The sequence below is a fragment of the Magallana gigas genome, chromosome 6, assembly GCF_963853765.1.
Source record: "Magallana gigas chromosome 6, xbMagGiga1.1, whole genome shotgun sequence".
Taxonomy (NCBI): domain Eukaryota; kingdom Metazoa; phylum Mollusca; class Bivalvia; order Ostreida; family Ostreidae; genus Magallana; species Magallana gigas.
In genome coordinates, this window is record NC_088858.1 from 49,730,530 (window position 1) to 49,747,764 (window position 17,235).

The following is a 17,235-nucleotide window of genomic DNA, read 5'->3' on the forward strand; positions in this document are numbered from 1 at the left end:
CAAACGTTCCTACCCAGCTGGGATATGAATATCTATGTTAAGTATGTAAATGCCATGCAACTAATATTGGCTGTGTGATCTAAATGCTTGTCTGATGTTATCCAAAAATAGTTAAACAGAATTTCAAGTTTATAAGAATTTATCTCCATGGACGTAGATTTCATAAAATATTTGTAAATTACTAACACTGTTTTGGGATTCAATCGTATATATCTAATCTAATAAATTAACTTATTTGGCGCGAAAATTGAGGAAAATCCAGAAAAATCCGATTATGTTTTTCCGTATCTCTCTCGAGGTCCGTTTGTTTATTATTTTTTTATATACTTAAAGAATTTTTTAAAAAATACTCTTTGATATACTTTGCGTATGATTTAAAAATAACAGCCATTCTAATATATTTTTTAAAAATCTATTTTTCGTTCACAACACAAATGGCGTGGACCCCCCGCAGAGCGCATTGGCAGTCATGAGCCGAGCGATGTTTGCAACGCCGAACAGCCATTGCCTATCTGTAAAGTACGAAAGCCGCCATATTTGCTGCGCCTTTGGGATATTTCAAGGATGAAGTGAAGATGGATTTCACACTTAAAGAATGACATTTTCCATCTCAAATAAGTTTACCATGGACGATTTTTCGTCTGCTAGATCAAAGAAATAAAAATAAAGGTGAGCGAGGCACGTGTAAATAAGCGTTCTTAGGGGTGTACGTATGGGGAAAGTTTATCTTTGATAATATGTCTTTGTCACTCATTACAACTGACATGGTCTTCGAAACCTATGGCGAATGATTAAGAACAACATCAAACTTATTGGTTATTGGGTGTTCAAAGTAACTGATTATCGATAGAAACTGGAAGGAGCGGATCTAAACGCAACGGAAGAATCAAATTAATTTTCATTGCAAATGTTTCTCACAAGTTTTCTGAAATGTATTCATCGTATTATAAGAAAAGGAAGGAGAGGAACACTTACATAAAGTATTGCATTATTTCTTTTTAATAAAACATTTCTTATTGTTCTATCAGGAAATTCTGAAAATGAAAGTAGGTTTTACTTTACTTTTAATAAGTTCATCATTACAAATCAATTCATATCACATATTTAATCTTGACATTAGAAGTGCACACCAAAAGATCTGAAGTATTACCAAATATTTAAGATGCTTGACAGATTTTAAAATTTTAATATTTTAATTTTTATTGAACACTAAATAGGACCCACTGTAAAACTTATTTAGTATGAACACGGATATAGCAAATTTTCAGATAAAGCAAAGTTTTTTTGAGTCCTCAGTAAAATTCTTATCAATTCTTTGCAAAATTTTACGTTGATAACGAATTCAGATATAACAAATTTATGGATATAGCAAACTGATTTTGAGTCCTGTAGAGGCGAATAATAACAAAATTTAACACCTTTATAACAAATTTTTTTACAGTTTAAAAAAAGTGTGCACTTCCAGTTAACAAAATAGTTTGAATGAATTTATTTTCGTATAATTTTTTTCAATTTACAATATGATTAGTAAAGTTTTCAAAGTTAAATTAGCAAAAATACGGATATAATGGATTACGAATACAACAAAGTAATTCCATTGGTCCCTAGGACTTCGCTACTGTATATATTTTACTCTGTCCCTTAGCAAGTGTACCACATCACATTTTTCTTAAAAATGTTAAAGAAAATGTCTATTTAGAAGTTACACAAATGAAGAATGTTGATAAGGATGAAAAGTATATAGGGATTTATATTGCAACTGACATGAAAGTACTCGTACAGTGATAATCTTGAAAAATTGTGTCATGCAGTACTGTTGTTTCCAAAACTTCCGAATGGATGAAAGATATTAGAATTTTCTTTATATATTTATATAGGATCATGGCAGTCCACCTTCAAAAGAAAAAAAAATGACTTGTTTCTTTTAAGTTGCTAATTTAAAATTTTTTTAATTGATTTTTTGATTGTTGTGAAACAAGTACAGGGTTTTATTTTCATACTGGATTAATTAGACTATTGTACTTTTACGTTTATTAATAACATAATATGTTGAACATAAAAACATATAAAAAAAGCAACACAAAAAGGAAAGAAAATATTACATGTATGGTTTTATTCCATCTTCTAAGTACTCAAATAAGAATTTTAGAGTTTGACACTTGGACTTTCCAACACTACTTTAAAATTACTCATTTACAACCCAAAACAAACTAATGGTAAATAATATTTGAAATTCATAGGTCCAAAACTACAGTTGAGTGCCATCAATGAGTTATGTCTGCAGCCATAATGGATCATGACTATGGACAGCAGCTAGCAGAGCCTGTTCATATTCAGCAGCTGGAGCATGCTCTCAGAATCGAACCACTCCTCTCCTATGTGGAGAACATTGTGAAGGAACCTGTGGGATTCAGGTATTAATGAATGTTTCAGATGTCAAAAAAGGAACATATTCAAATTACAGGTACAGTCTTAGGATTGCTATTTAAATTTCTTTAGATGACAACATGGCGGATGGAACACCCTTTCATTGTATTTTGTGTATACAGAGGACCCCGCTTAATGTTATACCTATTACATGTATATTAAGCGGGATCCACTGTATATATTAATATTTATTTATAAATAATTTCTAGGAGATCATCTCCCCATTTAAGAAAGATGTGTACTAAAAAAACTAAAACAAAAATGAAAACCCAAATCAAAATGTGAATGATAATCAAATTTTGAAGTTTTAGGACTTCATTTAATCCGCATTATATTTCCTTGACACTACTACCCATAGGATACAAATGATTTTATCTGTTGATTAATATTTTTGAACTTCCTTTAGCAGTGATGCCTGTGACAGTTCTGATGGGGAGTTTGATTTCCTGCAGCCATGTTTACGTGATGAGGATGACAATAAAATTCTGAATGGGATTACCATCACAAAAGCAGGTATCTTCACTGAATAATAGACATACAGTGACAGTAAATGAACTCTGATTAACGGTAAAAAAAAAATCCCTAATGAAACTTTTATTCGGGAGATGTAGAAATACCAGAAGACACAAGTTATTTCAGTTACCTGTATATCAGATAATTTTAGGAAGTAATTGTTCAATAACCTTATGAATTTTAGAGAGAAAAGCAGACAAGACAAGGTTATACAATTTGGGCAAAGCAAAGAAAGGAAGAAAATGGTTAAAGGTACTAGTATTGATGATATACCTTTAGGTTCAACTTTACATTAAAAGTGAAAGTTTATATGGAGAAGAGGTAGAATTATTATCATTGTCCTCTGATTCTGCTTGTAGAACATCCTTCTGAGTGACAGTTCATCAGATGAGGATGAAGATAAACCGATTACAGAAGAAGACCTTCAGCACATGCTGAAAGTCCACAAATACCAGAGGAAGCATCAGATGAGATTCTACCAGGACCCCGAGGTAGGCCCTACTGCTGTCCATTAACTGTTACAAGTAAAGCAAATTTCTTGCTATGTCAGTAGCCAACTCTGACAAAGGGCTCTAAATTTAGCATTATAATACAAAGTAAGATACTTTGATTTAGTAAATAATGGATTAGTGACAAGCTTTAGTGTGCAAGGAAGATTTTATTTAAAAAAAAACCAAAAAACTGCAAAAGAGCAAATATATGTGTCTTAGTCTGTTTTAAATAATTGAGCTGTTTATATCTTTTGACTTGTAGATGAGAAAGAAAAGGCCTACCCAACATAACTTAATCTAATCCATCTCATTCTTTTTCATTTTCTAAACTGATTGTTCTGGTTTCAGCTTCGTCAGTACCAGTACTACAGTACAGGGCTCTTGTCGAACTATGATAAATACCATGAACACCAGAAAGCTGTACTGGGACCAAAGAAAAAGATATCCAAAGATCACAAAAAGAAAGAAAAGAGAATTAAAGGTACACAAATTGTTGTAAAATCATCCTTGTAAAAAGAATAAAAGCATGTACATATATTTATGTTTTATATAGTATAATAATGTTGTTTGTTTACAGAGAAATTAAAAGAAATGAAAAAGAAGAAGCAGCATCAGAATGGGGACGATGATGGGGTGTGTACTTCATGTACAAAATACTGTAACAATCAATTATAGACCAGTGAAAGAACCTTTCATATGTTTTTCTTAATTGTATAGGAGATGGAAGAAGTAGACCCTTCAATTGTGGAGGCTTACTTAGCTCACAAGAAAAACCAGGCTGCCAGAGGGAGAGGCAAGAAGCTCACCCCGGAGCAGGCTGATGTCAAAAGAAAGAGGCTGTGGGTCTCTATTGCCAAAAAGGAAATACCCAAAGTAGGTCACATGATACTGATCAGTATGTTTTGGGGGAGAAGCAGAGGTTAATTTTGATTACAGTTATATAAGATAGATTTCAACCTCTTATTACCGGTATATACCTACATTGTGGATGACCAAATCAATTCATGTGAAAATTCTGAACAGTAAATGAATTGTGTCTTATTTGCAGGCCCAAAAGCAGAAAGCATCTGCGAGAAAGGAAATACTGCAGTCTTTAAAAAAGGTTGGTAGAAAAATTTTACAGAAGCAGGAAAACTTGAATACAATTCTAAAGTACTGTAGATGATGTTTCTTACAAAAGAATCTTTTGAATGTATATTATGGTTATGTAATTTTAAATGAGATGTCAGTAGAATGAAATGGATTTATGGTCTTAGTCATTACAAAGACAAAATATTATCTTAATTGTTCATTCATTATTCAGATGTCTCAACAAAGTATGAGGGAATGCAGAAAGGCAGCTATCAACTCGCAGAAGATGAGCAAAGATTGTACTTCTAGAGCCAAGAGGCTGAGTAGAGAAATGGTCAGCTACTGGAAACGTTTTGAAAAAGTAGAAAAAGATATTCGCAAAAAGGCAGAAAAGGAAGCTCAAGAACAACGAAAGATGGACCTGGAGTTAAGAGAAGTGAGCAGATTGGAGTCATTTAATCCTATAAATTAATCAAAATATTTCATAGCTGTATTACTTTGGTATTCCAAAAAACATTATGTATCTCAATGGTATTGATTACAGGCAAAAAGGCAGCAAAGGAAGCTGAATTTCCTGATCACTCAGACAGAGCTGTATGCACATTTCATGGCTAGAAAGCTGACCGGTGAATCTGAGTCTGCAAAGAATGATATTCTTGGAAAGCTTGATGAGGACAAGCCACAGAATCAGCTAGAGGTGGAGGGAAGAGTGTTGGTGGATGTAGCAGCGGATGATTATGGTAAGTAATGAATGTGGAGAGAGTGTTGGTGGATGTAGCAGTGAATGATTGGCAACTAATGAAATGAAGAAAGTGTTGATGGATGTTACATTGTAGCAGTGGATGAATATGGTAAGTAATAAAAGTGGAGAGAGTGTTGGTGGATGTAGCAGTTGGTGATTATGATTATTGATAAAAGTAGAGAAAGTGTTGGTGGATGTACATGTAGGTGTGGATGATTTTGGTAAGGTATATATGTTGATGTATATGAAAGTGGAGGGGAGGATTTTGATGGATGTTCATGTGGATAATTATTGTATGTTTTTGGAAAGAATTTAGAGCAAACATTTTATGCGTTAGATTTTACATTGTAGATAGTGAAAGAGTGAAGAATCTAGCTCTGAAGAATGCCCAGGATGCTTATGATAAACATCAGGAGAAGGTTTGACATTTACTTGTACATACAGGTAGTGGTTATTGACAACATATTTGTATTTTGCAATGATTGGTTTGTGTATTTTTCACAGAGACAATTGTTTGATCAGGAGGGTTTAAGTCTTGCCAATCCCTCCATAAGCACAGATGCTGAGAGACCCCAGCCCAGCATGTTTGAGGGAACACTCAAAGCTTACCAGTTGAAGGTTAAAATACCATCATATTTTAGAGTTTTAATACATTTAAAAATAATCAATCACCCTGTAATTTATTGGTCTATTCAGTTATTAAAAATTTATTCAAAATTGAGGCTATCAAGGTGAGAACTTTCTTGTACATATATGGTTATATATGTTTGTATTATTTTTAATTGGTGAATTTCAGTTTTGAACAAATCTTGAACAGTGTATAATGATTTCAACTATTCATTTCTTTTTCATTTGATCATCCTTCTTTACTGCTGATAGGGAAACGCATACAGAATTTTTTTATTTCTCATGGAATCTAACCTGCTTTTTATTTACAACAATGTTAATCCAACATGGAAGAGGAAAATTAATGAAGTAATGATTACTCATAAGTTTTGATATGACCATTTAAAGTTGTGTTTTCATGTCCTGTTTCAATTTCACAGGGAATGAACTGGCTGGCCAATCTGTATGACCAAGGCATCAATGGTATCTTGGCTGATGAGATGGGTCTGGGTAAAACGGTCCAGAGTATGGCATTCCTGGCCCACTTATCAGAGGTAGGCAGGCATCTAGAGGAGTTCTCAATCATCTGGTGTGTGCACACTCAAGAATGGCTACTTTCATGTACTTTATTTTGTTACAGGCCCAGGGGATTTGGGGACCATTCCTGGTAATTGCACCAGCATCAACTTTACACAACTGGCAGCAGGAATGTGCAAGATTTGTTCCTAGATTTAAGGTTTGTTGATATATATTCAATTAATACTTAATTTTTATCAGAGGTAAATGATCAAAATTACATGCATGTAAATCATCAAATAAATAAATGTAAAAGAGGTCTTTAATCCTCTTTTGTGAGCCTGTGTTTTGAAACAATTTTTAAGAACGTATATCACATTAATGAGACCTTTAAGTCAGAAACATGTGAGACTAGTGGGGATGTTCTTGATTGCAGATAGTGCCTTACTGGGGGAACACCCAAGACCGGCGGATTCTGAGGAAGTTCTGGGACCAGAAGTGTCTCCACACGGAGGAGGCCTCCTTCCACGTGGTCATCACCAGCTACCAGCTGGTCATCCAGGACGTCAAGTACTTCCAGCGAATTAAGTGGCAGTACATGATACTGGACGAAGCACAGGCCATCAAGAGTAGCAGCAGGTCTGTCACAACAATAAAATAGCTCGTTCTTTGTAAGAGAAGAAGCAGGTCTGTCACAACAATAAAATGGCTCGTTCTTTGTAAGAGAAGTAGCAGGTCTGTCACAACAATAAAATAGCTCGTTCTTTGTAAGAGAAGAAGCAGGTCTGTCACAACAATAAAATAGTTCTGTCTTGTAAGAGTAGCAGCAAGTTAGTAACTGTGGTCATACCATAGAGTACACTCTGTGTGTGTTAATAAAATAAGAATGATAGGTCTGTGGTTGCGTAGTAGAGATGTGTAGTTTGGTTTATCTTATGAATCCTGTGGAATCATTAAAATAAATGGATATTATGGCATTCCCTGCCCTATAAAAGCCTTCCCTTACTATTCCAAAAAGGTCAAGAATTGGATAAAGATTGTTTCAATAAAATTGTCAATCAATGGCATGTCTCTATGATCATTCAAGTTTTGTATATCCTGCAAAATAAAGCTCCTTATTTGAATTTAATTTTAATTTGAGTTACTAAACAATAATTGATGTGTAGGACAGTGAACTGTTTTGACTCTCATTACATATTTTATAAGTAACTACTAAAAGGTATCACCAAAGGTATTTGTCACGGGGTCGTTATTCCTCGTACAAAATAAATAAATAAATAAAAGGATGGTCCAGTTTCCAACATTACTTTATTATGGCATTGGTGAATAATAATGATGATAAGAAGGTGACCTGAAATGAAAACACTCATACAATTGACGCATACATTTTTATAATATTTAGATATTTTAACTTTAAGATAAAAACAATTAAAGAAAGTATTTCTCACCAAATTCGCCTTCAGTAAAACTTAAATGTAATAGTTTGAAACTAGTGACAGTCTCAAACTATTAAATCAGACCAGTCGTAAAACTGTAGCTGTCTGCTGGCAAACAAGTTATGTTCTAAAATCATGGTGCAAAACATTATAAATTAAGTGTTATCACTCACACTTGCGCACTGACCATACACACCCATGAAAACCTGTTTTTCCACTACCAAATATAGACATACAGTAGTAATTACCGTATTTGGTGAATCACAACCCAAAATAACACAATCACGTGACAGAACACGAATGCCAGTCAAACACGAGTAAACTATGAATGAGTTAATAATGAAATGTATGGATGAATGAATGAGTAAATAAATGAATTACTAAATACTAAATTATACTCAATTGTATCCCTGTGACATATTTTTGAATTTAAATTAACTTTTCGATGTTTGCAGTGTCCGATGGAAAATTCTTCTTGGTTTCAACTGTCGAAACAGACTGCTTCTTACTGGTACACCAATACAAAACAGCATGGCTGAGGTTTGTAACAAAGTTTAAATATCAATTATGATTAGTAACAATGTACTGATACAACTTTAATTAAGAGTAAACAATAAACCGTACATCCTTGTATCTACAGCTGTGGGCTTTGCTCCACTTCATAATGCCTACAATGTTTGACTCTCACGATGAATTCAATGAGTGGTTCTCTAAAGACATTGAAAGTCATGCAGAAAAACAGTCAGGGATTGATGAGAGTAAGTACAGTGGTACTTCTGTTCCTTTACTTTATGTTAGTGATAGTTTTCAATTTGTGTTTTATGTACTGTAAAATTATTCAGGTTACAGGAAATTATTTTCAAAAGAATTATTAAAAAATCAGTTGGGCCATTATATTTGGTGAATATTTAATTTCCTAGATTGAATAATTATTTAAGAACATGTATAAGCAGGGTAAAAAAGATGGGCATTACCCTACAGTTCTGATAGTTCCATGGTACAGCCTTGTCGTACATCATAAATATTTTGTTACAGATCAGTTGAGTCGTCTTCACATGATTCTGAAGCCTTTCATGTTAAGGAGAGTCAAAAAGGATGTGGAAAACGAGTTATCTGATAAAGTAAGTTTGCCGATTTAAAAAAAAACACTTTTCTTAACCTTGCTCATTTGTTAGTAAGACTGATATACAACTGAAGATACATATAGCATATTTTTGATCAGATAACTATTGACTCCTTTCTTTTGTAGATTGAGATTTTGGTGTACTGTCCACTGACCACCAGACAAAAGATGCTGTACCAGGCTGTGAAGAACAAGATCTCCATAGAAGACATTCTGCAAGGAACTTCAGGCAATGCCAGTCAGGCTCAGAGTTCCACCTCCAGCCTCATGAACCTGGTCATGCAGTTCAGAAAGGTAATGAACCTGGTCATGCCCTTTTTAAAAGGTAATGAATCTGGTCATGATGTTAAGAAAGGTAACAAATTTGGCAATGCAGTTTAGAAAAGTAATTAACCTGACCATGCAGTACAGAAAGGCAATGAAACTGGCCATGGAGTCAAGAAAGGTAATAAACCTTTTCATGCAGTTTAGAAAGGTAATTAATTTGGCAATGCAGTTCAAAAAGCTAATTAACCTGCAGTTAAGAACCTGGTCACGCAGTTTAGAAAGGCAATGAAAAAGAAATGGACCTGGTTATGCAGTTTAGAAAGGTAATGGACCTGGTCATGCAGTGTAGCAAAGTAATGAACCTAGGCATGTAGTTAAGATTGGCAATGGACCTGGTCATGAAGTTTTGAAAGGTAATGGACCTGGATATGCAGTTTAGAAAGGTAATGGACCTGGTCATGCAGTGTAGCAAAGTAATGAACCTAGGCATGTAGTTTAGATTGGCAATGGACCTGGTCATGAAGTTTAGAAAGGGAATGGACCTGGTCATGCAGTTTAGAAAAGTAATGGACCTGGTCATGCAGTTAAGAAAGGTAATGGACCTGGTCATGCAGTTTAGAAAGGTAATGGACCTGGTCATGCAGTTAGAAAGGTAATGGACCTGGTCATGCTGTTTAGAAAGGTAATGGACCTGGTCATGCCGTTTAGAAAGGTAATGGACCTGGTCATGCAGTTTAGAAAAGTAATGGACCTGGTCATGCAGTTAAGAAAGGTAATGGACCTGGTCATGCAGTTTAGAAAGGTAATGGACCTGGTCATGCAGTTAGAAAGGTAATGGACCTGGTCATGCAGTTTAGAAAGGTAATGGACCTGGTCATGCAGTTTAGAAAGGTAATGGACCTGGTCATGCAGTTTAGAAAGGTTATGGACCTGGTCATGCAGTTAGAAAGGTAATGGACCAGGTCATGCCGTTTAGAAAGGTAATGGACCTGGTCATGCCGTTTAGAAAGGTAATGGACCTGGTCATGCAGTTTAGAAAGGTAATGAACTTGGCAATGCAGTGTAGCAAAGTTATGAACTTAGTCATGTAGATTAGATTGGCAATGGACCTAATTGTTACATGTACAAAAGGTTGTTAACTTAGTCCTTAAATGTAGAAAGGCATTGAACCTAGCCAAGCAGTTAATTAAAGGTAATGAATGTGTCATGCAGTTAATGAATCTAGCCACTGAATGAAGAAAGATGATTAACCCAGTCATGCAGTTTAGAAAAGTGATAAGTTTAAAAGGTAGATACTGGAAATAAGTTTTTAAAGTACATTGAAATTTATTCCATGTATTTGCAAGTAATGAGTTGTACTATGTTCCAGGTTTGCAACCACTCTGAACTCTTTGAAAGGCGTGAGATCAAGTCTCCATTTTTCATGAAAACTGAATCATATCATTTGCCAAAGCTCATATATCAAGAAGGTAATTTTGCATATTTAGTTTCAAATTCCAAAGAATCATCCTTTTATAATCTCTGTTCATTACAATGAAAACATTTACATTTACTCAAGTCTTGAGACATATTTTATTTTTGCTTTTTTTTAACTTACAGGTCTCTATGAAACCATGACACAAAGTTTTCAAAGAATTTTGTATGGCATGTTTTACATTTTCTCTCCAGAGAATGTCCATTCTTCAATTTTTTCAGGTATTTCCTCGAACCATCTGTGTGTTGATAAATGCTAAATGAAGAGAATGTGAATGGTTCTGAAGGAGGATTCCTTTTTATTTTGTAGATGAATCCTCATATCGATGTTTCTCCTTCACCAGATTTGTCAATTTATCTCCTAAGGAGATCATGGACTACATGTTTGGAGGACTTATAGTCAGGTACATTGTGATATGTTAGTACATTGTACTACAATAAATAGTTAACTCTTTTACCTTGTCAATTTAGTGATTTTTTTTTTTTTAATTTTGTGACCACTTGTTTCACTTCAGGTGGTTAGGAGTTTTCATTTTGAGAAAGATAGAGGAGAGAATACGTCATTCTCATACCTGGGATGAAGTTCCACAAAGGTGAGGTGTAAATGGTTTCCTCAAACTTTCATTTCATTAATGATATATGAATATATTACACTAAGTGTATTATTTATATGTATGTTCCTTTCATCCTTCAGTTAGTGTCTACACATATCTGACTTTTAATCCTGAAATTAAGTTCCAAATCTTAGTTGTTAGTGGAACTTCTTTAAAGAAGGATATGTTTAGAAGTGGAAATTTGTAATTTCCCCATATTTCTTGCTTCATTTCCTGTATGTAATTGTTTCTTTTTAACAACCAAAATTTTTTTTATTATTGTAGCCAGTATATTCAGAACAAAGATTTTTTGTTGCGGCCCCTCAGAACCACGTCTTTCAGTAATTTGTGCGAGAGTCCAAACCTCCGACAGCTCATGTTCACCAGTCCTACCTCCACCTTCTACGGATTCAGTCCGTGTACGTTACACTCCATGAAGGAGACGATAGCTCATCGTAGAATCCGGATGAGGAATCAGAGAGCTCTGAAAAGTCCTCCTTCATCACCCTCTAAAAATGTAAGTTTTAAATACCAGTAAGTTTATCGGTTATCCTTTCAGTTAATTTAGTTAAACCTTGTATTATTTATATCGCAATGTCAAGTGACATTTTACTTACTTTTTGCCCATTGTTTTTTACCTCATCAACTGGTGTATCAATGAGTTTGTTTGTGTCTTTATGAACCACAGCACCACAGTGTACAGTCCCTAGAAGATTTCCCTCTACATCATCACATTCCAAGGCCCAGCCGAGTTCTCCACTGTCAGCCCATGGACTTGCCCAAATTTCTATTCTACACAATACCCAAGGTAAGGCTTTGTGCCGACAATCAAAGAAGTAGTTTATTTAATTTTTGTCTTCATAGAGTGTTATGATGTTCAAAGTGGTATATATTTATATATACACATACTGGAAGAAATATTAATGCACAAAAAGCATACCTTGTGATTGTTTAACTTACTCATTTTGATATTAGATACAAGTGAAACCACATCGGTATTTCTGCCCTGACCGTGGAGCCGCCTGGCGGGTGATGAAGGAGAACCTTTGTGGTACCCCTGAGGGTCTGCTAAGTGTCCTGTATGGTAGCCCCGAAGTATATGAACTGGTCCGCTGGTACAACCCCTGGCACTTCTTCACAGCCCCAGCAGGGGGCCTCATGTGCTCCAAACCAATCCATGGCTGGTCTGGTTGTTTTGTACCAGGTATTGCCTACATTAACTTTGTACCAAAACAAAAGTGCTGTACATGTATTTCATACTTTGATAGTTCTATCAAAAATTTTAAATGAGGATTATACAAATACATGATTATTTTTTGTTTCATAGATAAAGAATCCTTGATCTCAGATGCTGGTAAACTCTCAGTGCTAGATACTCTGTTAGCCAAGTTGAAAGCGGAGGGACACAGAGTGCTTATTTACTCTCAGATGACCCGCATGATAGATTTACTTGAGGTAATTTTGTTTATCTCTTAAATTGATCCCTATTGAATCAACTTTGAATCATGTATATGAATAAGAAATAAAATTCAAAGATATTTTAAATACTAAATTGAAGTCAAACATTTCAATTATGGTATTTTATATACCGGTACTAGTCATTTTACCAATGTTTTAAAAGATGAAGAAAAGTTTCCATATCTCTTTTTGACATCCCAGGAAATCTTTGTTTGGACATATTATTGCTAGTAAAGCTTTCTGCAGAAATAAGAGTATCATGTTGTGTTTGTATTGAGATATAAAACAGGTAATATTGTAACCTTTAAGGAGTACATGTGGCATAGGAAACACACCTACATGAGGCTGGACGGCTCGTCCAAGATCTCAGACAGGCGAGACATGGTGGCTGATTTCCAGACTCGCTCGGACATCTTTGTGTTCCTGCTGAGTACGAGAGCTGGAGGGCTCGGAATCAATCTGACTGCTGCTGACACTGTAAGTCAAAGCTTTGTGAATAATATCCATGTATGGACATCAAAAGACAAGCCCTAGTTTATCTTCTTGAATTAATAAGAAATGACATGTGATGCTTGCCGACAGTCCATAAAATTAATATATTACTAGAGACGTGCAAAACATGTTTGAAAGTTAATGTATATTTTACCTTTCCAAAAATAAGTTACTGAATACGTGAAGGAAAACATATAGTTATACCAGTCATTGAAAGCAAGCAATTGTGTCATTACAAAAGTTCTATTCATTTTTTTTAAGCTCTGATAAGGAAAGATAAGTAGATTTTGAGTGGTATATAATGAGTGATATGTACCTATTCAAGTTGATGATACAATATACATGATGGATATTATCTGTGGCTGGTGTATTTTATTGACCTGTACCTGTAGATGATGTGTTCTAGGTGTTCTTCTATATTTAGTGTATGATATGACCATATACATGTACAAGTAGATGGTGGATTGTAGCTGTTCTTCTATATATAGTGTATGATATGTGCATATACATGTAGATGGTGTATTGTAGGTGATCTTCTACGACAGCGATTGGAACCCCACTGTGGACCAGCAGGCCATGGACCGGGCTCACAGACTGGGACAGACCAAACAAGTCACCGTCTACAGGCTGGTCTGTAAGGGAACTATAGAGGAGCGGATCCTAGAGCGAGCCAGGGAAAAGAGTGAGGTAAGGGGTGGATCCAAGTGAAAACAATGGGAAATTCTTTATTTGTTCATTTGTACTTTATACTAGCAGTTGTTATATTTTTAAAAAACAGTTACAGACTTAAATGATAAATTCTAGAAAATTCACCTCAGAAAATACCTCTCACATACAAGCCAGGCATACTTGTAGGCTAGTATATAGAGTACATGTATGGATGAAATCTATGTATATAAATGACTGACATATATGTCTATGTTTACAGATACAGAGAATGGTGATCAGTGGTGGAAACTATAAAACAGACATGCTTAAACCTAAGGAAGTTGTCTCCCTTCTACTGGATGATGAAGAAATTGAGAAAAAATGTAAGTAATACTGAAAAAAAAACCACATTTGTTCCTACAATATAACAAAATAAGACATTAAATAAGAGTTGTTTGTACAATACAACAAAAAAGGACATTAATTAAAGTTGTTTTTACAATACAACAATAAAGGGCATTAATTAAAGTATCCAAACTAGCCTTCCGTGTGACTACTCTTACACTTCTTTTTATGTTGAGTATGATTTGAATTCACAGTGAAGCTAGGAAAGCAAGATGGAGAAGGAGGAAAAGACAAAGACAGAAAGAGGAAACGAGAATACAAGGTATTCCTGTAGTTAACAAAAAGTTAAAGTAAAAAATCTGACCAAGACACAGAAATATGTTATTTTACAAGCACTTGGAAATACACAAGTTTTCAAAATGATTTTTGAACAATCTTCTGTTCTGTAGAAAAGAGAGAACAAGAAGTCTAAGGGAGATGATGTCAATGTGACGTACCAGGCTGACAGCGAATCAGTGTACAGTTTGGACTCGACCTCTGTCCCAGCAAGTCCCCTCAGTGTGGTAAGTCCCATAGTCGGAACTATACTCGCAAAAACAGTCAACCAGACAGACAAGCACAGTCAATCAGAGGGCACCATTTCACTCATCTTCATTGATTTGAATACAGGAGACAAGTGATGGTATATGTGAGTTTTGTGTATTGTAGATGTCGGTGGGGAGTGAGGCCACCAATCAGCAGGCAGTGGATGACAGCAGTAATGACGCCCTGGTTATTGTGGACGACTCTCACTATCCCCCAGGTCTGTGGAATTTTATGGCTAAAGAAATTTCATTTGTTTTAAAAATTCAGACTTGGTGTCTCAAGGAAAACTTGAATTTACAATCTTTTACAATTATTATAAACTGCTTTTTCATTCATGTACATGTAAATTGATATTCAGTTACCCCAACAAGTAAAAGAGGGAAGAGAGGTCGACCCAAAGGATCGACAGGTGTGCCGCGGAGATCGCGGGGGCGGGGTGGTGTCAGAAAATCCCTGAGTGCTGCAGAACTGGCTGGGGCCCAGGCAGGGATGACAGCAGCCTACGCTGCGTACGGCTACAACATTGCAGGTAAGGGTGTATGATATACAATATATGGCTACAACATTACAGGTTAGGGTGTATAATATACAATATTTGGCTACAACATTGCAGGTAAGGGTGTATGATATGCGATACATGGCTACAACATTGCTGTTACAGCTGTAATTCATGGTACTTAAATATTTTTGTTTTGGTATACAGGTACATGTATTTACAAGTATCAACATTTGACTATTGATAGGAATTATTTTTTTACTACTTTTCTAAACCTTGGAGGTTTTGTTTTTCAGGAGCTTCACCAGCTTCCAAGTTGCCTGCTCCCACTGACTCCTCCAAATCCGAGTCTCCAAGTCACCAGAAGTCTTGAGGAGAAACAGGATGTGTACTTTGTATTAAATCCAATAACTTGGACATCCTGCATAGAATCCAACAACTTGGACAAGAGTGTACTGTGCTGATACCAGGGAAATAGCGGGCTGTATTTCCTGTGTCACCTTGTGCGAGATGTTATAGACTTGAAGAAATTTGTTACTTTTTTTAATGAGACAATCATGAGATAATTGGAATATTAAACAGATTTCTCATATTGAAGTCACTGTCTTTCAAATGAAGAGGTTGATGTTTTATGAGTTTAAGTGATGTAATGGTGGCAACATCTCAGGTGAGATATGGGATGAACAGAATAATGCAAAAATATGTCATTTTAAAAGGCATTAATTTTCAACAAGCTGAGCATCACAGTTACACAATGTGTTATTCTTATCGATAGTTGGCTAAATGTTCAGTATTCCTTAGAACTATGCAACTTCAAAACGCAGTGATTTGAACTTATTTTTGTACAAACAACTGGCACAAGTTCAGAAACTTGTACCTTCCTCTCCCTAGTGTGTGTGTGTGCTGCTGTTAGTAGCAATTATCAGTTTAACCTTGTATTAGAGGTCTAATAGGTGCATATAAACACTATCTAAACGCTGTATTGATTTTTAGATACAGCCCAAGTTCTTGATTTTATTTTTATTTTTTTTGGAGGAAGTAAAATTTCCTGGAAGTATCTGGTACACACCCAGAAGAATATTCAAGATAAATACATCTAGTTTTTGTTGTCGTTTTATGGAAAGTAATGTTTTATTGGCCCCCAAATGCAATTACTTCAGTTCTATTTATGGTCTTTTCCCTATTCATGATTGAGGGGAATTTCCTTGAAAATGTCTGGCTTGATGGTGAATGCACAAAGTCCCGATTACATTGTACCATGATGACGAAAGAATAGGAGGCCCACAGCTCGCATGCTGACCAGGTGATCATTGCATTGACTGATAATACAGACTGATAAAAATCTACTTGTATACATTTTGAGATGTAATTTTACATTTTTTACATGAAAACAACTGCTAGGTATTGTTGCTCTGGTAATCAATATGGATCATTTCAATATCCTGGCTGTCTGCTACGTATCTAGGAGTATCGCCAAACTTTTTATCGTGGTTACCTAATGGACCTAATAATCTTTGTCATCACGTATCATCAAGTATTGTTATAGCTAATTTCTAGCTATAAGAAGTGCATTGCAATGAAATATTACGTGTTTACGTAAATCGTAAACACCGCTTCTCATACAATAAAATCTACACAGGACTTGGGGGAAAGAACCCGAAATTCCTTGCCAGATTTATATCCTAAAGGAAACTGAAACTGAAAGCATGGCCAGGGGAACATCGATTGCCATGCCTGACAGCGCGTGTCACCACAGCAATGTCTTGAGCATGTACCAACAGTATGCCAAGGAAATTATTATGTAAAACTGTTCAGAGTGATATATTGTTTGTCTGTGTGAGCTACTGAAGGGAAATGTTAGTTATATCAGAGACACAAATAGCATGTTATTTATTTGAAAAGAAAACATGAAAAAATAATTTTGTGTTACACACTGGAATCAATATTTTGTGA

At 35.2% G+C, this 17,235-nt stretch overlaps 1 protein-coding gene across 2 annotated transcripts; it reads left to right on the top strand.

Moving 5' to 3' along the window:
• The first annotated feature begins 419 nt into the window (after nucleotides 1–419).
• On the top strand, nucleotides 420–15,874 carry LOC105342401 (chromatin-remodeling ATPase INO80). Of its 2 annotated transcripts, none has more exons than XM_066087866.1 (36): nucleotides 420–669; nucleotides 2,241–2,414; nucleotides 2,834–2,940; nucleotides 3,125–3,192; nucleotides 3,300–3,431; nucleotides 3,780–3,912; nucleotides 4,009–4,064; nucleotides 4,149–4,304; nucleotides 4,480–4,533; nucleotides 4,735–4,938; nucleotides 5,047–5,242; nucleotides 5,596–5,663; nucleotides 5,749–5,862; nucleotides 6,291–6,404; nucleotides 6,491–6,586; nucleotides 6,803–7,005; nucleotides 8,258–8,342; nucleotides 8,443–8,560; nucleotides 8,838–8,923; nucleotides 9,052–9,219; nucleotides 10,562–10,661; nucleotides 10,792–10,887; nucleotides 10,976–11,069; nucleotides 11,181–11,258; nucleotides 11,544–11,775; nucleotides 11,947–12,066; nucleotides 12,234–12,462; nucleotides 12,586–12,713; nucleotides 13,026–13,193; nucleotides 13,737–13,895; nucleotides 14,137–14,239; nucleotides 14,456–14,523; nucleotides 14,651–14,764; nucleotides 14,910–15,003; nucleotides 15,145–15,315; nucleotides 15,579–15,874. In XM_066087866.1, the coding sequence occupies exons 2-36, from the start codon at nucleotides 2,275–2,277 to the stop codon at nucleotides 15,653–15,655; spliced, it is 4,329 nt and encodes a 1,442-aa protein (XP_065943938.1). In that variant the 5' UTR covers nucleotides 420–669; nucleotides 2,241–2,274; the 3' UTR covers nucleotides 15,656–15,874. The 2 variants fall into 2 exon arrangements, with proteins under 2 accessions (XP_065943938.1, XP_065943939.1); XM_066087867.1 differs by having other exon boundaries at nucleotides 2,837–2,940.
• Nucleotides 15,875–17,235: the final 1,361 nt, after the last annotated feature.

Excerpts from the sequence above, each read along its gene's own strand:
- LOC105342401 (XM_066087866.1), top strand. The coding sequence starts at position 2,275 with ATGTCTGCAGCCATAATGGATCATGACTATGGACAGCAGCTAGCAGAG. Across the intron at positions 4,939-5,046 it reads TGGACCTGGAGTTAAGAGAA|GCAAAAAGGCAGCAAAGGAA; the intron begins GTGAGCAGATTG and ends TATTGATTACAG. Across the intron at positions 5,243-5,595 it reads TGTAGCAGCGGATGATTATG|ATAGTGAAAGAGTGAAGAAT; the intron begins GTAAGTAATGAA and ends TTTACATTGTAG.